General features: G+C 45.1%; 1 protein-coding gene across 3 annotated transcripts; it reads right to left on the bottom strand.

Moving 5' to 3' along the window:
- Nucleotides 1-1,129: 1,129 nt before the first annotated feature.
- TCP11 (t-complex 11) lies at nt 1,130-21,995 on the bottom strand. Of its 3 annotated transcripts, none has more exons than XM_058733653.1 (10): nt 21,762-21,995; nt 21,501-21,638; nt 18,510-18,606; nt 12,279-12,399; nt 5,079-5,299; nt 3,982-4,118; nt 3,483-3,700; nt 3,222-3,403; nt 2,300-2,463; nt 1,130-1,561 (listed from the first exon to the last, which is right to left on the bottom strand). In XM_058733653.1, the coding sequence occupies exons 2-10, from the start codon at nt 21,622-21,624 to the stop codon at nt 1,329-1,331; spliced, it is 1,497 nt and encodes a 498-aa protein (XP_058589636.1). In that variant the 5' UTR covers nt 21,625-21,638; nt 21,762-21,995; the 3' UTR covers nt 1,130-1,328. The 3 variants fall into 3 exon arrangements, with proteins under 3 accessions (XP_058589636.1, XP_058589634.1, XP_058589637.1); XM_058733651.1 differs by having other exon boundaries at nt 21,501-21,643; XM_058733654.1 differs by having other exon boundaries at nt 21,963-21,986.
- Between the last annotated feature and the right edge of the window lie 2,022 nt (nt 21,996-24,017).

Raw genomic sequence — 24,017 nt, forward strand, 5'->3', positions numbered from 1 at the left:
TTGTTTCTCTTCACATTACCTGGAGAGCACATAAGTGAATTTTCATTTTCTCTTCTCCATTATTTTATTTTATTTTACTTTATTTTATATATTTGTTAACATGTATTCATTTTTGAAAGACAGAGAGAGACAGAGCACAAACAGGAGAGGGCTAGAGAGAGAAGGAGACACAGAATCGGAAGCAGGCTCCAGGCTCCGAGCTGTCAGCACAGAGCCCGACGCGGGGCTCGAACTCACGGACCCTGAGATCATGACCTGAGCCAAAGTCGGACACTCTACTGACTGAGCCACCCAGGCGCCCCTCTTCTCCATTATTTGAAAAGGGCCAATCTAAATGGAACATTTTCCTCATTTCGCTCTACTAGGTTAGGGCTGCTCTGGTGCAGCCAGCCCGAGAATGGTGGTGCTCTATGATGCCAGGGGACAAGCCCAGGCCCTTCCCAGAACCTCCCTCATTGGTGATGCCAACAGGAGCTCACAACGCACCTGCCCATTACAGTTCCAGACAGGAAGTAGGAAGAATGGAGGCTGTACCACCTCTAAATGCCCATGTCACCTCCGTAAGAACGGGGTGTCTAAGCTTAGAGATGAGAGAACAGGAAATTCACGCAGCTGGAGAACAGGATCAACAATAAACTCTAGATATTCCAGAGAGAGAAATCCCACGAACTCTGAGACCTGCCTCAACAGAATGCTTGCTAGCAGCCAATATCATCTGCATGCAGCCTCAGTTTCACCCTGCTGCAGACCTGCAATAGACTCTTACTATTTCTTGATTTCTTGTTGCATCATTTGAAATCTTCAGGGGAATCTGGTACTAGAAATGAGGTTTCTAGTAACCTATTTCAACCGCACCCAATCCTGAGCTGAACTGGACAAAAATTTCTGACTTCCAGAGAAGCCGTTATAGTCACATTTTGGATAATCCTACAGATTCTCAGAGCCCTCAGAGAAATGCTTTACCCTTAGAGAAATAATGCCAGCACCCGAGTGTCTTGGCTTCTCAGCTCTGCATGCTGAAGGGAGCCCCTGGCCAGCAGAGGAAAAGCTGGGGGTCTTTTGGCGTCTCGGCTAGTTGGGGGCCCAGAGCACAGGGCTCAGCCACAGCTGAAGCACAGGAGAGTGGAGGTTTGCTTGTGGTTCAGAAGTTTATTAATGAATGAGTTTGGGCCAGCTGGTGTTTACATGCTGATCACTACAGCCCTGGGTGTACTGGCTGCAGGAGGGGAGGAGGGCTTCCTGCTCTGATGGTCAGTGGTGATGTCACCCCAGGAGAGTGATAAGGAGCTCTCCTGGGTCCAAGGCGCCAGGGCTTTGAGCTGGTGCTATCAGAGAGACTCTACTTCTGTTTCCAGTGCCTGAGCGGGAGGGATGAGGGTTTTCAGGATCTCCGTGTAGTACGGGCCAAACACCTTCTGATTGTGGTGCGTTAGGCTGACAAACTTTTGGCCCAATTCTGCCAGTTCTGCTTCAATGACGGTAAGGCCTCCAGGGAGATCTAACAGAGATCGCTGAACACCAAGGACCAAACAGCATTTGAGAAACAAATGGATCCGCTGATCTGTGAGCAGGAGACGACAGTGAGTAGGGCAAAGGCAAACAACTTTCAGGGGGCAACATTACCCCTGCAACTCTACTCACTCAAGCTCCAAGTTAACTGAGATATTTACTAGCCGACCCACTCACCCAGAGATAAGGAAATTTGTTTTGTTTGGGAAGGGGGCTGCTTTCTGGCTCCCAAGGACATAGCAAAGATCACAAACTAGTGGGCTAGTAAATTTTAGACTATTCAAAAGATTACCTAAGCATCTATCAGTAGATCCTAGTGAGTATTTATCACGAGGATCTTAGACCAATCCTTCGGACGGCTGAGGTTAAGAGCAAGGTCAAGTTCATGCCCTCCATTCCAACAGGGATAAGTCCTTGCTATGGGAAAATGTCCTCTGGCTAATTCAGCATCAATTTGTTATTGCTGGGACGTGGGGGGTAGATGTCACATGTCTTGGACTACAGTCAGGAAACGACCCAGAAGGCCAGGGATGACCTAACCAGGTTGGTTGGGCAGCATGCCATACTCAGAAGTCATGAATTCCTGGATGCAAATCTTCCGTAGAACAAGAATCAGTCTTTAAACTAAAAGGAATATCTTCTCAACCCAGCATTTTGAAAAAACTAAAGCCTAAACAGTGACTCGCCCAATGGTCATGCTTTTTATTGTTAAATGGTTTAGTAACTGACTTCCAGGGATGGGATCTACCTCTCACCAGAACATTCTCACCATCCCCACAGGCATACTCACCAATGACACTGCGGACACAGCTCTCCTTCTTGGCAATGTTCTGGAGCTGTCCTATCAGAGACGCTGTGTTTTCACTGCTCAGAGCAGCAAGGCCGATGTTCTTGAGGCTTTGATGGATTTCCTGAGACACCTGTTCACTCACAGTCTGCATAGCCTCCTCAGGCCTACACCATGAAGAAGAGTAAGCTGGTACCCAGCAGATGGCCCTGGCATAGGCCCAGAGCCAGGGAAGCCCAACACCAGGAGCTGGGCCCACTGGAGGGAGACCCCCAGATATCCTCCTGCCCTCACCCCAGTCCCTGGTAGCAGCAGGGCCCAGTGGGTAGGCTCAGCATCTTCACTACTATGCTCCAGATGCCGACTGTTCTCTCTGATACCATGTTCTGCTTCTTAGGAAACAAGACAAACTACAAAGTCAACTCTGGACGTGAGTTTGGTATCCACTCAGAATTCTTTAGCCCTATGGAGTTTATTTATGTATGTGTATATACAATTTTAACCCTTTCTTGGACATTTTCTGTGGTCACATGTCCTACTATCACCAATTACGGTGACAGACCTGGCCTTCTGATTGCTTTGTGTCGTCTGGTGTGACCCCTGCACACAGGGGATGTTCAGTCAACACTCCTGGATATACCTAAGCCCAGCTCACTGGCATCCACTCAGCGAGACAATGACTGCTTTGTAGCAAACAAGATAATGAATCATTATGTAGTAAACTATCCTCCACACTACCCTTTTTGGAAGAAAGCTTTCTTTTTCTCTGTCACAAGTCTCAAGACCATTATGGAAAGACATCAACAGTCTTTGTGGATGGTCCCAATCTTTGTGGTCTGTGGTAGAACTGTCAGCATCATTCACGACCTGTCCATGTTCTCGTACCACAATTACCATCTACCCTAAAAAAATCTGTGCAGTTCACCTGGACTTAAACTCCTCCATCACGTCTTTGGTTATATGCTTCAGCTTATCCACAAACTGGGGTGAGCCAAACAACACGCTGCCAGAGAAACTACTGGCTACCAGCAGAACTGAGGCCAGGATGGTTAGCTGGCTCAGCTGGGACTCGAGCTCCTGCAGCTGTGTTCTATCCGTCAGCAGGGTCTGGGGGAGCAGGGAGAACAGGCTGTCAGGAGATGAGGGTCCTGAACACAAAACACGGCGATGCCCTCCACAGACCTACCTCAGGGAAATCTTCATCTTCAGGGTCCCAGAGAAGGAGGTTCAGGAAACCCTGGGACAGCACCATTGTAGGGCTGAGGGGCTCAGGGCTGATGGCTGCCTCGCTCAGAGAGGAGCTGGCCACGCTGGCGGAGTCAGAAGTGTCAGGGCAAGTCGGAAGTGGTGTGGTGAGGTCTGCCGCTGCTTGGGTCAGCCATTTGGTGGTGTGACTGAGGAGGCCTGTGATAGGAAGAGAGTGGGGAAGTGGGGAAATGTGTTCAGCATCCGCATCCCTAAAGCTCCAAGACTAAGGTTCTCTTCAAGATATGCTCCTGGTCAACAAATCAGAGCTTTGGTGGCAGCAGGGGTGGAGGGTGTCTGTCTCAGACAACTCTTCCTTCTCCCTCCCGCTACCTGAGGAAGAAATTTTCTGCTCCCAAGAGGCAAAATACTCTCTAACATCATAGCAGTCAGACCCAAGATCATATCTTTCCACTCCTGCCCTCGAGTTATTTACATACTTGGCTGCTTATTGAGGAGTTCCTGGAACGTAGCCCGTTCATGCTGGATGGAATGTTCCTGCAGGTGGGGTTGAAGGCTCTGGATAGTGTAGTTCACCATGTCCATTTTCATCAGGCCCAGGACCTGGAAGATCCCCCTGACACAGAAAATAAAATATACTCCGAAAAGAAATCTAGTGAGAGGGGAACCTACAGAAAGTGTCATTAAATCACTGTATTCCAGAGTTAGAAGCTCTAAAACTAACTTAGTCCCACCTCCTAAGTTTACAGAAGATAACATTGTGATGAGGGGACTCACGACCCAAGGCCCAGAGTAAGTGAATGGCGGAGTGAGGAACTGGTAAGTCTCTGGACCTTGAAGCCTCCAGGCTAGCTCTCTCTCCACATGATCATTCTGTTGTCTGTTTTAAAAGGTAGAGTCAGGGATGCCTGGGTGGCTCAGTTGGTTAAGCATCTGACTTCGGCTCAGGTAATGATCTCATGGCTTCATGGGTTCGAGCCCTTGCATCAGGCTCTGTGCTGGCAGTGCAGAGCCTGCTTGGGATTCTCTCTCTCTCTCTCTCTCTCTCTCTCTCTCCCCTTCCCTCACTTGTGCTGTCTCTCTCTCAAAATAAATTTAAAAAATAATAATAAATAAAAGGTAGATTCAGCAAAGGGGAATATACCAGCATGCTAATGAATCTTTCTGGGAATAGGGATTATAGGTGATACTATTTCTGAAGCCATTTCTAGGCCATTCACTCCTCTCTCTCTCTCTTTTTTTAACTGTCTGGGTCCTGCTTTCTTTAGCTATTATACAGGAATAACCAGCCTCCCATCCCTGTCCCCTCACACTGTGAAAGCCTGAGGAAAAGATGTTTGAACACATACTCTATATAATGTTTCATGATAGGATGTTATGTGGGAGGCCCAACCAACCTAAGGCCATTTGGGGCGGGGAAATAGCTAATAGGCGAGCAAAGAGAAAAGAGAGGAATTAATCTGGTCTTCAGTAGGGAAGAGCCAGCCAAGACAGGGGCTATAATCTAGTGTCTGACCCCACTTTCCTGGCCCAGGGACTGAGGCAGGTTTCAAGGGACGGCAGTCAAGTTTCACACCTCAGTAACCAAACAGGGTCTGTAATGTTCTCTAGTTTCTGCACTGCTTCATCTCGAACTGGCGCACACAGCAAAGTCATCGTGTCGAGAATATACTTAGAGAGATGCGGGACATCCAGAGCTCCATGTTCTGCCTTCTGCTGGAGGAGCTCCGTGTCCAGTGCTTCTTCAATGTCACTTCTTAGGCGGTTCTGGCGTGGTGACAGCAGTGAGAGCAAGATCTGCCCAGGAAAGAAATCAAAGGGAGTCACTTTCTGTGCAAAGCCCCGAACCTTCCCTAATGGACAACCCCTTCAGTCAAGGACATCAGCCTGTCTTTTAGGGACCAAGAAGCGGGGTCCCTAAATTTCCTAGAGAACATTATTTATCTTTGTTGAGAGGCCGATAAGAGTTCAAGGCTTTAGGGGATCGATATAGCAACAGTGCATCGTTTTCTAGGCAGAATGAGATAAAGAGACAAGTAAAATCAAGGAGTGTGGTAAAAAGAAACACCAAGAACAATATAAAATACACACATCACACAGTGATGAGGTACTCTTAAATTTAAAATGCAGACACTCCTAAAATGAACAAATCAGGAGACTATAGATGCTGGCAAGAATGTGGAGAAACAGGAACCCTCTTGCACTGTTGGTGGGAACGCAAACAGGTGCAGCCGCTCTGGAAAACAGGGCAGAGGCTCCTCAAAAAAAATTAAAAATAGACCTACCCTATGACCCAGCAATAGCACTGCTAGGAATTTACCCAAGGGATACAGGAGTGCTGATGCATAGGGGCACCTGTACCCCAATGTTTATAGCAGCACTTTCAACAATAGCCAAATTATGGAAAGAGCCCAAATGTCCATCAACTGACGAATGGATAAAGAAGATGTGGTTTATATATACAATGGCATACTACTTGGCAATGAGAAAGAATGAAATCTGGCCTTTTGTAGCAACGTGGATGGAACTGGAGAGTGTTATGCTAAGTGAAATAAGTCATACAGAGAAAGACAGATACCATATGTTTTCACTCTTATGTGGATCCTGAGAAACTTAACAGAAGACCATGGGGGAGGGGAAGAGGGAAAAAAAGTTATAGAGAAGGAAGGAGGCAAATCATAAGAGACTCTTGAAAACTGAGAAGAAACTGAGGGTTGATGGGGGGAGGGAGGGGAAAGTGGGCGATGGGCATTGAGGAGGGCATCTGTTGGGATGAGCACTGGGTGTTGCATGGAAACCAATTTGACAATAAATTTCATATTAAAATAAAAAATAAAAAGCAGACATTTTTTAGATTATTTTACTTCAAAGGGCGAGGAAGAAATAGGCCAAGGAACAGTTAAGGGGCACTGGAAATAGCCTATTAACTCCAAAATGTAATTTCCCTGTGAAAAGAGACTCTGTTCATCCCTGTACCTCTGTAACATAGAGAACATGGTGGGGGTGAGGGTGAGGTGCAACGCATACCTGTGTAACTGAGAGGAGTACTGTGTGGTACCACGTTTCCCACCTGTTCGGACTCGTCTTAAATACAAGTCTGTCCACACTATCCAAATGGTCAGGGCACCTGGGTGGCTCAGTTGGTTGAGCGTTGCCTCAAGTCATGATCTCACAGTTCGTGAGTTCGAGCCCCACATGGGGCTCTCTGCTGTCAGTGTGGAGTCTGCTTCTGATCTTCTGTCCCCCTCTCTGTGCCCCTCCCCCGCACACACTGTCTCTTTCTCAAAAGTAAACACTAAAAAAACCCAAAAAACATGTAAATGGTAAACTATGCCAGTTACCGGCTGGAGGTTCTCAGTGCCAAGTGTACCCTCCAGGGCCTACTTTGGGAAAACAGAGCCAGGCCCTTGAAGTATTTTTACTTTGCCGGCTAGCATAATGGTAAGTCTTGTTCGCAGAGGGAGCCGGAGAGATCCTGAAGGAGGAAGAGGCCTGCCTTCTTGGCTCTGGCGGGCGCCTCCACAGCATGTTCCTGTGGTACTGTGGTTTCTCTTGGTTCACATTACTTTCTGGGTCTTTTCTTCTGATTGGACCCTAACAGATACCAAACTGGTAGCACAGGTGACGTGTGAACTCAAAAGGCCACAGACCTGTTGGATCTGTGGCGCAGGAAGCAGCAAGGACTTTAGATGCCTCAGGAAGACGTGCAAACTACAGGATGGCAGATAATCCCCAGAAAATGTCAGCAGCCTGCCACCCCAGCAAAGTTGCTAGAGCTTCGGTGGTCTGCACATTGTCTAGCTAACCCCTCCAAGGTGAAGGACAAGTCGTGGTACCTCACAACACCCACCATGAAAAAAGAGGCATAACACTTGCAGGCCTTTCTGGGTTTTCGAGGCAACATACACCACAAGTGAATTTGCTCCTGCAACACTCATCTAAGGTCACTCCTAAGGTTTCCAATTTCAAGTGGGAACCAGAGTGAGAGTAGTCCCTACGGCAGCAAGTCCAGGCTGTCATCCAAGCTGCAGTACCGTTTGGGCCACATGATCCTACAGGTTCAGTGATACTTAAAGTGTCCATGGCAGGTAAGGATGCTGTTACACAGCCTCTGGCAGGCACCAGTAAGAGCATCGCAGCACAGACCTCTAGAGTTTTAGAGCGAGTCTATGCCCTCTTCTGCAAATCGCTATTTGCCTTTTGAGAAACAGTTTTTGGCTTGCCTCTGGGCTTTTGCAGAAGTAAACACCTCACCATAAGACACTCGGTGGCCAGGTGGCCTGTGCTTCCCAGGAAGAACCATGTGTTGTCTGACCTACCTAACCATATGATTAGGCCTGCACCACAGCAATCGATCATCAGATGAAATGGCCCATAGGAGACCAAGCATATACTGGGATAGGACAGATTTATGGAGCAAAATAATAGAACAGAGTCCAGAAATAAAACCTGGATATATGGCCAAATGATTTTTTAAAACAATGCCAAGACCATTCACTAGGAAAAGGACAGTCTTTTCAACAAATGGTGCTGGGGAAACTGGCAAGCTACACATAAAATAATGAAGTTGGACCCTTACCTCACATCTTACAAAAACAACTCAAAATGGATCAAAGACATAAACCAAAGAGCTAAAATCCTAAAATTCTTAGAAGGAAATAAAGGGATAAATCTTCATAATCCTGGATTTGGCAAGATATGACACCAAAGGCAAAAGGAACAAGCCAGATAAATTGGACTTCACCAAAATTAAAACTTCTGTGCAAAGGACATTATCAAGAAAGTGAAAAAACTACCCACAGAATGGGAGACTGTATTTGCAAAAGATTTACCTAACAAGGGGCTGCTATCCAGAATATGTAAAGACCTCTTATAACAACAACAAACAGCCCACCCAATTTAAAAATGGACAAAGGACTTGAATCAACATTTCTCCAAAGATGACACAGAACATGGGCAACAAGCACAGGAAAGGATGCTTAACGCCACTAGCCACCAGGGAAGTACAGATCAAAACCCCAGTGAGATCCTACTTCATGTCCACCAAGATGTCTATAATGACAAAAGAAATGAAGAGCTGGGGAAAATGTGGAAAAACTGGAACTCTCATGCCTTGCTGATGGGAATGTAAAATGGTATAGCCACCATTGAAACCTCTGTTTAGTGGTTAACTAACAGAGTTACCAGATGATTCAGCAAGGCCACCCCTGGGTATGTGCCCAAAAGAGCAGAATATAGGTGTTCAAACAAAAACTTGTATATGAATGTTCAAATCAGTACAACTCGCAATAGCAAAAATGTGAAAACGACACAAATGTCCATCAACAGATGAATGGATGAACAAAATGTAGTTCAAAATAAAATACAATGGAATTTTATTTGGCCATAAAAAGGAATGAAACTTTGACGCTTGCTTACAACATGGATGAACCTTGAAAATATTACGCTACAGTGAAATCTGCCACATACAAACGGACAAATATCATACGATTCTCTTTATATGAGGTACCTAGCGTAGTCAACACACAGAGACAGAAAGTAAAATAGAGGATACCAGACTCTGCAGGAAGGAGGTAATGAAGAGTTACAATTAATGGGTACAGTTTCTGCTTGGGAAGATAAGAACGTTCTGGAAATGGATGGGATGATGGTCGCCCAACATTGGGAATGTACGTGATGCCACTGAATTGTAACACTTAGAAATAATTAAGACAGCGGGATGCCTGGCTGGCTCAGTCCATAAAACATGCAACTCTTGATCTCAGGGTCATGAATTTAAGCCCCAGGTTGGACATGGAGCCTACTTAAAAAAAAAAAGAAAAAAAAATTAAAATGGTAAAAATTTTGTTACATATGTTTACAATTTTAAAAATCCTTAAAAATACAAAGCCCCTAATAAGGCGCCACTCCCCAGTGAGGATCAACCAACCACCTCACCTGGTGGCAGATGATTTCTCTGGACCTCTTCCACCGAGGAGAGGACAGATTCATCCTCACTGGAACAGACACATATTCTGGATATGGGTGTGAATGCTTCTATCAGCACCAACATCTGTGTACTCATAGAATGTCTTATCCACTGTCCTGCCCCATCTGATCAAGGATGCATCTTCTAGCAAAGGAAGTGCAGCACTGGGTTCATACCCACCTCCCCCTTGAATCAACAGGCCTTAACCGAAAACTGGAATGGCTTATTGACTCGATTACAGCATGAGTTGAGGGACAAAACCCTGAAAGGAAGAGGTTCTGTCTGATAAGATGCAATACAGTCTTTGAATCAAAGACCATCATATGGTATAGGTTCCCAAAGCCAGAAAACATGGTCCTAGGAATCAGGGAGTGGAGGTAGGACTGGTTTCTCTTACTATCGTGCCTAATAACCTACTTGGAGAATTTTTGTTTCCCATCCTGCTAACTTTAGGCTCTGCTGATGCTCAGCTGGCATTGGTTCCGGCGATCAGAAGATGTGGCTGCACCTGGTTATTCTGAGCTCCTCAGACCACTGAACCAATAAGCTGAAAAAAGGAGTTCTTCTACTGGCTAGAGCAAATGACCTGGCTGTGGAGAGGAAACCAGGTTGGTGCTCTACACAATGAGGGCAAGAAGATTCTCTGAGGTTCCTCTTGGTACTTCCACACCTAATAATAAAGGTTAACAGAAAACCACAGCATACAAACAACAGTAAATTGCTTCAAGGACTCAGTCTCTTTGGCGATGAAGGTTTGGGTCACTCTAGCATGTAAAGTAAACCAACCGCTGAGGCTCTGGCTGTGGACAAGAGAAATACGGAATCAACAGTAGCAGGAAGCCATAGGTCAACAATAGCCTTGTGACCAACTACAGAAACAAAAACTATAGATTTTCTCTTTGCCTGTTACAAGTATGGGTTTATTTGTATATGCTAACCATGTTCTTCTCTCTCCTTCCATTATCTTACAGATCGGTTACTGAAAGTTAACCTTACAATTTGGACTTTAGGTAACGGAATATTCAGAAGGACTGTGGCTGGATTTGAGGAGCAATACAGATAGCAACGGTTACAGTAACTGTTGGGAATGTGAGTCTCATTTTATGGAAAGAACGAGAACTTGTAAGACAGCTGTATCTTAATAGGTAGAAACAGAGTTCTTTTCAGGAATTGCAGTGTGTGTGGAAGGGTGCATGTGGAAGCTGAGCGGCCACAGGAATGGAATGTAACATTTGTCAATTTATTGTCTCTCAGTTCCATCATTTTTTTCTCTGCTCTGAGAAAATGAGTAAGTCCCTTAAATATTTTTCCTTTACCAGGTGGCACAATGTTAAGCCTCATCTGTAGAGGGCACTATTAGTTTTCTGCGCTGCTTAACCAATTAGCATAAATTTAGAAGCTTAAAACAGCACACACATTTCTTATCTCACAATTTCTGTGGATCAGGAGCCCAGGCACAGTTTAGCTGGGTCCCTCGTCCAGAGTCTCACAAGGCTGCGGTCAAGGTGTTGTCTGGCCTACATGACCATTTGGAAGCTGCACTGGAGAGGAAGCTGTCACCAGGCTCATTTCCAATTGCTGGAAGAATTCGTCTCCTTCCACCTGTAGACTTGAGGGCCCCAGCTTCTTACTGGCTGTTAGACGGATGTTGTCCTTAGGTCCTAGAGGCCACCTGCATTTCCTTGCATTGAGACCCTCTCCATGGGCAGTTCACAACACACCTGTTTGCTTCTTCAAGGCTGCAAGAGACTTTCTCCAGTCTGCTAAGATGGGGTCTTTCATAGTGAAATGCATTTCTAGGACAGACATCCCATCATCCTTGCATATTCTATTGGTTACAAGCAAGCTACAGATCTCGCCCACTCAAGGAGAGGGGATCATACAGAGGCGTGGATCACTGGGGGACACCTTAGGATGTGCCCACCACATACTAGAAAGACACTGCAAAAGGCGAGAGCTTCCCTTCCTGGTTCTGGAATCCTCACTTGGCATTATGCAGTGTGTGTGTGTGTGTGTGTGTGTGTGTGTGTGTGTGTGTGGCTTTGCCAGTAGCTGGCTCCCACAGCCTGAGCGGCTTCTCCGGGGCTCAGTTCCTGCAGATCAAGTGTCTACCTGTCCAGGGCCAGGCTCCTGCTGCAGCACCCAGGTCCTGCAGTGCCCAGTGGTCAGCAGCCCACAGGCTGGTAGCCTCCCCTGGCACAGCCATAGGAGCATAATATATTCTCCTTAGATCTGATATCTTAGTATACTTTAGTTTTCTTTGCTTCTCACTAGTTCAAGGATCTTGTTTCTCCAATTCCATGTTACAATAATTTTTTTTTAAGTAGGCTTCATGCCAGTGTGGAGCCCAACACGGGGCTTGAACTCACAACCCTGAGATCAAGACCTGAGTTGAGATCAAGAGTCGGATGCTTAAGCAACTGAGCCACCCAGGTGCCCCATAATAATTTTTATATTAAAACTTCCTCGTTGAGGGTGCCTGGTTGGCTCAGTCAGTTAAGCATCTGACTTCAGCTCAGGTCATGATCTTACAGTTTATGAGTTCAAGCCCTGCTTCAGGTCAACAGAAGTCCCCTTCGGTTGAGCCCTGCTTCTCTCTCTCCCTCTCGCTCACTTGTGCCCTCTCTCTCTCTCAAAAAAATAAGTAAGTAAATAAAAAACTCCCTTGTTGAAACTGTGTGATTTCCATCTACTGGTTAGACTGATTCATGGGCCATGTTCAGTTAGGATCTGCTAGCCACTGACATTCCAATGACCTTGGAGATGTCTAGGACATTCACATTTACAAATGGAAAGTCTGTCACTCACCTCTTTAATTTCTTTCAGAAGTTCAAGAGCACAACTGAAGTCTGGGGGAATAGCTGACAATTGTTCTTTAAGATGGTCCCAAAAGGCATTATGCATTGTCTCCTTGACCTTGCCTTCCAAACTGTAAGAGGGTTAAATGAGCAAATTACTTTCACTACCCAAAAACTGTTATAAGGTCATTATCTCCTAAGCCCCAAACAAACAGCATTTGATATGACAAAAGACGATTATACTGTCAGGGAAAGGCCAGGAACTGTGTTTAGACTGTAGCAAAGTTGACAAGCTGGGGCCAGACTCGGATGTCATCAAGGGCATCAGTAAAAGCTCTCAGAAGGGCTCTTCATGATTCCAAGCAGCCCTCCCCGCCCTGCAACACAAAGAATCCTGAAGACATGTCAGGCCAGCTTTAGCACTGACATTACATCTAACCTAGATAATATGTGACTTAGTTTCCATTTGTGTATACATACAGCTGATGAACTAAATTATCTTTTATTTTCTTACAGTCCTAAAATGAAAAACAGGATTTTCCTTCTTTGATAATACTCGAATATACGTATTTCCAAATCAACAGATCCAAAACTGAATTTGCTATTTTTTAAAAAAATTTTTTTAACGTTTATTTGTTTTTGAGACAGAGAGAGACAGAGCATGAAAGGGGGAGGGGCAGAGAGAGAGGGAGACACAGAATCTGAGGCAGGCTCCACGTTCTAAGCTGTCAGCACAGAGCCCGATGCAGGGCTCGAACTCATGGACTGCGAGATTGTGACCTGAGCCAAAGTCAGACGTTTAACCGACTGAGCCACCCAGGTGCCCCATGAATTTGCTATCTTCCCTCCAAACCTGTTCCTCCTGTATTCCCAATCTCACTGGTACTACCAGGTAGCCAGTCATGAGGGCCAGAAAGATCCATCATTTCTTTCCCTTAAAAAAACAACAAGAACAACAAAAAACAGAAGCAAAGGCAACTCCATTTAGAAAGAACAGTCTTTTCAGAATGTGGCACTGGAACAACTGGACAGCCACATGCAAAAACAATGTGTCTAGACACAGACCTGGTACCTTCCACAAATGGATCACAGGCCTAAATGTAAAATGTAGATAACACAGAAGATAACACAGGAGAAAATCTAGGTGGACTGTGCATTTGGCAATGACCTTTTGTATTTTTTATTTTTGTTTTTATTTTTTTAATGTTTATTTTTTTGAGAGAGCGAGAGAGACAGAGCACAAGTAGGGGAAGGGCAGAGAGAGACGGAAACACAGAATCTGAAGCAGGCTCTAGACTCCAAGCTGTCAGCACAGAGCCCAACGTGGGGCTCGAACTTGTGAACTGAAAGATCATGACCTGAGCCAGAGTAAAATGCTTAACCAACTGAGCCACCCAGGCACCCCTGGCAACAACCTTTTAGATAAAACACCAAAAGCAAGATCCATGAAAGAAAAAAATTGGCAAGTTGGAAAACTTGTGCTCTGTGAGATACGCTGTTAAGGGAATGAAAACACAAAGCACAATCTTTGCAAAACACGTATCTGACAAAGAACTAGTATCCAAAATAGACAAAGAACTCTTAAAACCCAACAAGAAGAGAACAACCCAGTTTTAAGACAGGGAAAGATCTGAACAGACACTCAAATCTGTTCGCCAAAGTTGTCATGCAGATGGCAAATGAGCATATGAAAAATGAGCATACTCAACATCGTTTCATCAGGGAACTGCAAATTAAACAACAATGACGTAACGATACATATCTATGAGAATGCCCCAAATCCCAAATGCTGACACCACCAAATGCTGGTGAGGATGTTAAGCAACTCTAAGAACTCTCATGCATTCCTGGTGCAAAATGGTACAGCCACTCTAAAAGATGGTTTGGCAGTTTCCCACAAAATTAAACATACTCTTGTAACTGTGCTCTTCCATATTTAAGCAAATGAGTTGAAAACTTACGTCCACACAAACACTTGCACAGGGAGGTTTATAGCAGCTGGATTCGTAATTGCCAAAACCTGGAAGCAACCAAGACGTCCTTCTGTAGCTGAGTGGACAGACAGACTGTGGTACAACTGGACAACGGGATTTTATTCAGCATTACAGAGAAATAAGCTACCAAGCCCCAAAAAGACACGGGAGAATCTTACATTTTTTTTTTTTTTAACATTTATTCATTTTTGAGGGACAGAGAGAGACAGAGCGTGAGCGGGGGAGGGGCAGAGAGCGAGGGAAACACAGAATCCGAAGCAAGCTTCAGGCTCTGAGCTGTCTGCACAGAGCCCAACGCAGGGCTCGAACCCACGAACTGTGAGATCATGACCTGAGCCGAAGCCAGACGCTCAACTGACTGAGCCACCCAGGCGCCCCGACATGGAAGAATCTTAAATGCATATTACATAATGAAAGAAGCCAATCTGAAAAGGCTACATATTGTATGATTCCAATTATAGGACATTCTGGAAACCAACAGAGACAGTAAGAGGATCAGTGGTTGCCAAGGATTCGTGGAGCAGGGACTAAAGGGCGAACAAGTAGAGCACAGGGGATTTTTAGGTCAGTGAAATCACTCTGTATGATACAAAAATGGTGAATTCATGACATTACACACTTTTCAAAACCCATAGAATATATAATACAAAAAATGAACCCTAATGTAAACTATGGACTTGAGTTAATAACAATGTATTAATACTAGATCACCAATTGTCACAAGTGACCTATTACAAGATATAAACAATGGGGCAGAAGAGGGGCTATGTGGGAACTTTGTACTTTCCAATCATTTTTCTGGAAAACAAAACTACTTTAACAAAATGTGTTGGGGCACCTGGGTGGCTCAGTTGGTTAAGCATCCAACTTCAGCTCAGGTCATGATATGGTTCTTGAGTTCAAGCCCCACATCGGGCTCTGCGCTGACAGCTCAGAGCCTGAAGCCTGCTTCGGATTCTGTGTCTCCCTCTCTGCCCCTTCCCCACTCATACTCTCCCCCTCTCTATCAAAAATAAATAGACATTAAAAAATTTTAATGTTTATTAATTTAAAAAAAGAACGACAGGAATTAATTTTCCTCTGAAAGTTTATTTAAATGATGTCTCTAAATCTACAGAGTTAGACTCATAAGAAAAGGAACCATTTGAAAAGTCTGAGGCTGTACCTAGTCATTGCTCTTGGTTTTCTTGAATTAAACATCCCCCCCCCCCGAAAAATACAGTAGTCATGCATGCTTCTTGTAAAACAAAAATTCAGCAATACAAAGATGAAAAAGAACAAAAAGTCAAAGTTCCTCTCCCAACACACCATTCCCAATCATCAGAGGTAACCAACTATAATCTGTTCAATGGTCTAAGGTGCAGTAGAATTGTTCTCAACTCTTTTCTCCTCATCCTACTTAACCAATCCATCTCCGAGTTCCATAAACTGTGCATCTTAAATGTGTCTGAAATCCATTCCTTCCTCCCAGCACCTCTGACCCAGACGACTGCAGTAGCCTATTCACTGGTCCCCCTGCCTTCAGTCTTGTCCCTTGTCAATCTGTTCTCCACCAATTCATTCTAAAATCAAGGACTTCTTGGGGCACCTGGGTGGCCCAGTCAGTTAAGCATCAGACTCTTGATTTCAGTTCAGGTCATGATCTCATAGTCGTCAGATGGAGCCCACGCTGGGCTCTGCTCTGGGCAAGGAGCTTGCTTAAGATTCTGTCTCTCTCACTCTGCCCCTTCCCAATATGCATGTATGCACTCTCTCTCAAAAATAAAATAAAATAAAATAAAATAAAAATAAAATAAAATAAAATAAAATACTCCTAAAATTCAGTTCTGATCACGATGCCATTTAAAGTCCTCTAGGGGCTTCCCCTCATCAGCAACATAAACCACTACCTGGACCCATCTGGATAGTGTTCTGTCTCCTTTCTCCTTTTCCACTTTATCTCCTCTTATCTCATAGTATGTTGTGCTCAACCACACCAAGGTACTTGTAAAGAACATACTATATTCTTGCCTCTGACATAGTTTCCTCGGCCAGGAGCATTCTTTCACACCTAGACCATCTGGAAAGTATCTATTCCACTTCTAAGACTCAGCTCAAATCTTCTTATAAGCAACTCAAGTCTTCCTCTGTGGGCCAATCTTCTCTGACCCTCCTTAAGCAACTGAGGACTCTCATGAAACTCTATATACACAACTATGAGTGAATTTACCAGTCTTTACTGTTATTCAACTGTCGCTCCTACAAAAGCTTCCTAACAGCAATGACAGTACCTTATTTATCGATAATGATATCTCTATCTCCAGCACTCCCCATTTTTGCCTACCACATAACGACTCAATATAACACCTATTGAATGAATGCCCAAACATGGGATTTCCCTTCGGAATGTGCAATTGTCACGAACACCATCCTATGCACAAGGGAAGCCAATTGCCAATAATGAGTGACCTCTAACTGTTATTTCAACCTTTTTCCTGATACGAATTTGGTGTTACCTTACGTGAAAACCCAGCTCTGAATCATAGTATTTCCCGTTTCATTTTTCCCTCTGGCATCTCTTCTATCCACCCTCCCGGCAACTGTCTCACTGCTGCCCCTTTGGCAGACCTTCACTCCCAGTTTCATTCTTTTCTCCTCCCCTTCAAGCAACAAACACATATAAGCAGTGAGAGAGATGCTAGGAAATGTGGATTTTGGTGAAAACCCGTTCCCATAGAAGCTGTGCTTGGCATGGACCCCCACTGGTACCAGGCAAAGGCAAATCAGAGCACAGAGAGGAGGGAGGGGAACAGCCTGTGACAGAGAATGGCCCTTTAGTCACAGATTCCCTGAAGCTGCCACATAACAAAACCAGTTAAGGAAGTTGACTAATCACAGCTGCCCTCACATATCCATTGGTGGGAAATTAGAACTGTTTTAAAATCTGACACCGATTTTACCCATTCAACTGCCAATAAACCAGCAGAGCCACTTAATTCACACTTACCAGATGGTTCTTATTTATTACACTGCCAATATAACTAACAATCAAAGTGAAGCTTGATGGAGGTGGGGGAGCATTATTTATCAACAGAGTTCTGATCCCGATTCCTAAAATAAACTGATTTATGAGCCGGCCAAAAAGACAATTGAAAACGCCACTATGAGAAAACTAGTATTTAATCTGTGCCTGTTTAATCTGCGGTCACTTAAGAGAGTAATTGAAAGGAGCTATAAGGTAGGCAGCCGGGAGGATGACCCCAAAGATCTAGGATTCCTGGCATTCACACTGGTGTCATCTCATGTCCGGAGGGTGGGCTGGGCTCAGCACCCACCTTCTAGCAAACAGAACGCAGCAGAGCCAACAGGAGGCACTTCTGAGATGAGGCAACAAAAGACTGTGGGTTCTGTCGTGGGCACCATCTCTCACACCCTTATTCTCTCACTCAGAAGGAAGCCAGCTGCCACGTGGCAAGAAACTGAGGGGGGCTCTTGGCCAGCAGTCAACACATTGACCGCAACGTCATGAGAGGGAGACCTTGAGCCTGAGGCCCACGGTTAAACCACGCCCATATTTCTGACCCACGCAAACTGTGAGATCACGAACGTGGTTTTAGCTACCAAGCTTTGGGATCATTTGATGGCCACAATAGCCAGCCTACAGCACAGGCTGCTTCCTCCACACCCATCAAAGAAGATCTGAAATCCACTCTATTGATATTTTATTATTAGTGGGGGGTCCCAAAATCAACATTCCAATAGTAATTACTGTGGTTGATTCACTAAATAACATTTGCTTCTTGACTCTCTAATACTAATAATTACTCTTCTGTTTAAATTGTTGAGACTTCTTAAAAAAAAATTAAAAAAAAAAGGGGGGGGCACCTGGGTGGCTCAGTCGGTTAAGCGTCCGACTTCGGCTCAGGTCATGATCTTGCGGTTCGTGAGTTCAAGCCCCGCATCAGGCTCTGTGCTGATGGCTCAGAGCCTGGAGCCTGTTTCAGATTCTTTGTCTCCCTCTCTCTCTGACCCTCCCCTGTTCATGCTCTCTCTCTGTCTCAAAAATAAATAAACGTTAAAAAAAAAAATTAAAAAAATAAATTGTTGAGACCTCTTAAGGTTTATATTCAGACACTGTATTTTTTCCAGTTTTGCTGAGAAAGCATTGACTGTATTATTAAATAAAAATGCCTCAAGTCTGGTCAGAAGACATTAGTGCTAAAACCTATGGCAGGATGAATAAAATGGGAAAATCAGAAAATCAGTACCTGCTTGGAGGTAAAACCTTTTCTTCCATGCGGAAATCATGATTCATTCCAATATTGTTGTTCAGCTTAGAAACGTTGTCAACTGTATCTATTGGACCTGTGATACAAAGAATTTATGGTGTACATCTGAAACCCATGTTATGCATCAACTCTATCACAATAATAAAAAAAAAAACTTATGGTGGACACAAGCCTAAATTTCTATTTTATTCAGAGATTCACTCTGAGTAGGCCCCAAATTTAGATTCATCAACTTGATCTTACACAAACTTCATTCAACCATTCTAGTCATTTCTGTTTCCTGAACTCCAGGCCCTGTGCCTGTAGTCGGGCATGTTGTAGCCAACTGTCCTAGGCCTCAGTGCCTTGCGGAATAGTCCAGTGTGGGGGTAAGGGAGGACAAAGAAGCTATTTTACAAATAACAAACAAGCCAAATGATTATGAAAGCAGCAAAGAAACAATGATTCGTGATTTGCAAAAATAAACATTTATCTAAGGGGACTGAGTCTACTCTCCTCTTCCAGCCTCTGATGAGAGTTAACATCTCCATATAGATGGTACTGAGTTGCACCAATGTCATTTGGTCTCATAAAGCAGTAGCTCCCAGATGTTAGGATTGCACAGACTAATCACATTTCCAAAAAAGACTTTTGAGCAACGGACTTTTGTTTTGCCAAGTATGGACAGTGAGACCAGCAACTAAGCAAATAAAAAATCCGCTCTACCACCACCAAGCCATCATTTCATAACAGAATAACCTCTAAAAAAAAAAAAACAAAAACCAAAAACAACAAACAAAACAAAAAAACATAAGAACAAAAAACCAGAATGGGAATATTGTCAGAATAAAGAGTAGTCCTTTACACTGAATCAATTTAGCTTTAGGAAAAAACTCATTACAACATCTTTATTTTCTTTCACTAAATATTGCTAGGAATTTTGTCACGAACCAGCACTAGCTGTTGGGAACCACTGCTCTAAAGTCTTAGCACAGACCCAGCTGACAACATTCTCACATAACAGGCATGAGAGTTATAATGATCACTTGTATGTGAAACGAAGCTGCACACAGCTAAGTCGTATTTTCCCATTCTCTTTCAACATCACTTCATAATTTGTTTCCAGCAAAGTCTCGGATTCCAAGATGTGGAGCAGATATAAATGAACTAGGATTGGCCATGAGTTAGTTGATCTTTGTTGAAGCTGGGTGATGAGTAAATATGGTTCATGATACTAGTCACTATACTTTTGTAAATGATCCAGTTTTCCATAAGGAAGAAGATTCAAAATGTAAAAAGGAGGGGCGCCTGGTTGGCTCAGTGGGTAGAGCACACGACTCTTGATCTCAGGGCCAGGAGTCTATTAAAAAAAAAAAGAGGAAAAAAGGAAAGACAGTTATTGTAGAAAAAGGGTTACATAGGATGCCTTTATTCTTAGGAAATACATGATGAAGTTTTTAGAGGTAGTCATTATTCTAATTCTCAGCAAGAAAGGAAAAAAAAATACATACATATATATGAGACAGAGCAATGTGGCAGAATGTATATATAGAGAGAGCAATGTGGCAGAATGTGTGTGTATATATACATATATTCAGCAAAAAAGAAAAAAATACATAAATATATATGAGAGAGAGCAATGTGGCAGAATGTTGACAATGTGGACATCGACTGCGCTTTTTTTTTACTTTTCAACAAAGTTGAAATATCTCAAAATTCAAAATTAAATAAAAAATTTATGGGTAAAAAGGTGATCGCAAATTTACCAAAAAGCCACTGAGCCCTTGCTTAGGTAAACATAAAGACGAAGTGAACCTTACATGCAGGGTTGGAAGTTCCCTTTATTTCTGCAGCCCCTCTGAAGTCCTTAGGGTCAGCCAAAATGGCAAAACACAGTCAAGTATGTAAATGGACCATCCCCTAATTCACTAATGCGAAATGAGAAGAGAACATCTTCAAAGGGAGAGTGAGCTACAGCAGCTTACTGAAGGACTGAAAGATCACACAGAGAAACACTTTCCAACTGCAAGTCAAAGTTCATAACATACTTTGACAAGATTGTTCTGTTGCTCACCAGTTTGGTGGCGCTGTGCAACTCCAACAGCTGTAAAACTCAGGAAAGGGGCGGGTCGAGAGAGAAATGAGAGGTAAAATCAACTAATGCAGATTTTTAAAATCCAGCCACCTGAAGAACTTGTTTACACTGTATTTACAAAATACTGGCTTCCACCCCCATATCAGATTCATAGCTAAATAAATTTCACCGCACCCAATTTGCCACTTTGGGCCCATTCTGTTAGCCAGCAGCGCCCCCATGTGGCTATAGGAGAAACAAGTGTAATTCAACTTAGTAGCAGGGCGTTCAACTAATTTTTCCCATTTCAATCTTCAAGAATTTAACTCAGGTTAAACTCTTGCATGTGGACAGGTCTTCGGATTGATGCCTGTTTAAACTCTCTAGAGATTATCATAAGAGAAATGCAGGATGCATCCTAGTGAGGCTGGACCTACCGAAGTGTGGGAGAGCCCTTGTGACCCAATAGGAACATAAAAGTACATCTATAGTACAGAGCTCAAGCACAGGAGCCCAAAGCAGTAGTAACCTCTTGAGTCAACGAAGCGCCAAAAGAACACAATTCCCATCCGGGATCACTTGGGTCCTTTAAAGCTACTCCAAGGGTCCGCCATTTTCCACTTACAAATTCAAACTACAACGACAACGGCTGTGAACGAACACGGCATCAAATCTTGTCAGATTCAAGTAATCACACCTGGCTCACTTCTTTTTCCTGGAACAACAATTCTTGGAAGACCTTTGGGTCATAGGGGGCCTAGGGCCAGTGGGCAGAGACTGGGTGGTGGGAGGCCAGGCGAAGGGGACCCAAAGCAAGAGGGACGGGAGGACGACAGGAGGATCGTGGGCCCTTCCTCTCCGCCGGCCCCACACTGGGCGCCGGCCGAGCGGCGAAAGGCCGGCGGGGCGGGACCTACAGGGAGGGTGGCCCTTGGGGCCGCTCTCGTTTTCCCCGGTCGGTGCTGAGGCTTCGAGCTTGCAGGACCCGCACTCTGCATCGCCTGTGTCCTTCAGAGGCACTTTCTCCTCGACGTCCGGCATGTTGCGGATGGAATCTGGACTGGGAGAAATGACGCGCCGTTGGCGTCGGGGAAGGGGACTCTCCAATTGCCGACCAGGCAGCTGAAGCCTGGCCCGTCGCGCCCGACCCGGACAGACCAAAAGAGTAGGGTGGGCACCTTCGGGGCCTCTCGGGGGACAGACGGGACAAAGGAGCCTAGAAGAGCGCTGCGGGGAACCAGAAGTCGGGCTCTGGACGCGCAACGAGGAGGCAGCAGGCCAAGATGCGGGCGGCCCTCCTCGTCCGGGTCGCCCGGCGCAGGCCCCCTCAGGCTCCGGCAGCAGGGGGAGCTCTCGGCGATCCGGCTCCCGTCGCTCACCTCCTCCCCGGCAACCCGCGGTCTGGTCTGGGGTCAGGGCTGCGGCCCGCGCAGCCTCCGGGCCCGGGCTGTACCACTGAGGCGGGGGGGCGGGCAGCCGGGAGGGGCAGGACGGAGACGCGGAAGCGACTGGTCGAACCCCTCGCGCACCCCCGCCCGCCACGCCGGGGGCGCTCAGTGGGAGAGTCGGGGATTTGAGAACAAAGCGCCGCCCGTCTCCTGGGGCAACGGGCGGGATCACGTGCCCACCCCGCAGTCAGCCGCCCGCCGCCCGCCTTGCTGGGGCCGAGGCGTTCTGGCTCGTGCTGGGTCGTCGTGGGCACGAAGCCCATCAGACCCTGGGTGGTCGCTGGGGCTGGTCTCTGCCTGGCATCTCCGGCTCCCTACGAAAAAGATCACCTGGAACTGCTTAGGGAGGGAGGGGCACTGTGTTTCTCTTCTGCCTGCTCTCGTAGCCCGAGAAACAGAGCCACACCCAGGAGGGCGGTTTCTTTTTGAGAGAGCAAGGCCATGCTACCATTCTACAGGTGTGGAAACCGAGACTCCCGGCCAGATCTATTGAGGTCCAGGTCCGTGGAGGCATGGGAGCTGGGCAGCAGTGTAGGCTCTTCCACTGAATTCTTGGCCTGGGCTCATCCTGGACCTGGAGGGCTGGCCCTCGCTCCTGGCTCCAAGTCCGTTGGTTACGGGTCTGCCCTGTTGCCCCTGGAGTGATGTGAGGACCTGCAACGAGCACCCTCCCCTCCAATCCCTGCACTTTGAGGGAAAAAAATGAAAAGAAAGCATCCACTCCGTACACCCCTACCCCTTTATTAAATGACTTTGTTTCTTACAACAAAAGCTTGATTTAAAGTAGTAAAATAAAACATAAGATGAAAGTATTGCCTGTAAGAAATCAAGTTATTATAACCCTTGCTTTGTTAGTGTGGAATGTGGCTTTTTCTTGCACAATTCATGCATTTTGAAGGGGAAAATTATGAAAAGGCCCAAGAACAGTTCTCTCTCTCGTTCTTATCTCTACACCTAAATAGGGCTTGAACCCATAACCCCTGAGATCAAGAGTTGCATGCTCTACTGACTGAGCCAGCCAGGTGCCCCTGAAAACATTTCTGGTTAAGAAAGCCCACTCTTCTCTGAGGCCAAGGCAGATACGAAGGGAATGGCCTAGTAAAGTTACTGTTTAGCTGAAGAGTTCTTAAACTAGTACATGCTAAATCTGCCCATTACCCCCTCCTCAACCTTTCCTGGTATTTCCCTCAGAGATGTCAAATACGAAACAGGCTGGCCTTCACTCCAAACTCAGAAGGGAGAGGAATTGTCCAACTTCAGTAAAGAGTTCAATGAAAATATGGTTCTTCATTAGTACATAAGGAAATATTTAGGTTGGGTCTCTTAAAAAAAAAAAAAGAAAAATCCAGATTTCTTTTTGGGCATTTTTATTTCTGGGAGAAAGTTTCCAGAATGACACCAGTTCATTTGCCCACAAAAATGGCATTGCCATAAAACTTTCCCTGCTGATGCCTGAAATTACCTCCGGCAGTTCATGCATATATATTACACAGCCTCTTTAAATGTCTTCTTAATACCCAAATTCTCTAGACGGGGCAGTAGGAAGAAACAGCAGTGTGGCAGCACCTGGGGGTGGGGGTGGGGACTGAAGCCAGAAAAGGAGTAAAAGACGGGGGTAGGAGAGAAGAATTAGAGTTTTCCTAGGGTCAGCCTGGGGACAGCATTTCATGATCTTTATCACTAATAGTTATCAGAACCAACTAGGCAAAGTTAAGAGTTGAGGGGAATAGAAAGATGATGTGAGAGATATACCCACCTTCCCTTTGGGGTCTTAGTTAATAATAACTGATTTGTGTTTAATGATTTACAAAATGCTTTTACATTGCAAATCCATATGCTCTCCACACAATCCTACCTGTTCGGTAGGCAAGGTGGGTGTTATTTTGCACCATTTAATAGATGAGCAAACTGGGAATCAGAGAGATTTCAGGTAGTAACCAAAAGGCACATGGCAAGTAAGGGCTTGACTGTCAATCACATACTTTT

The sequence above is a fragment of the Neofelis nebulosa genome, chromosome 6 (genome assembly GCF_028018385.1).
Source record: "Neofelis nebulosa isolate mNeoNeb1 chromosome 6, mNeoNeb1.pri, whole genome shotgun sequence".
Lineage (NCBI taxonomy): Eukaryota > Metazoa > Chordata > Mammalia > Carnivora > Felidae > Neofelis > Neofelis nebulosa.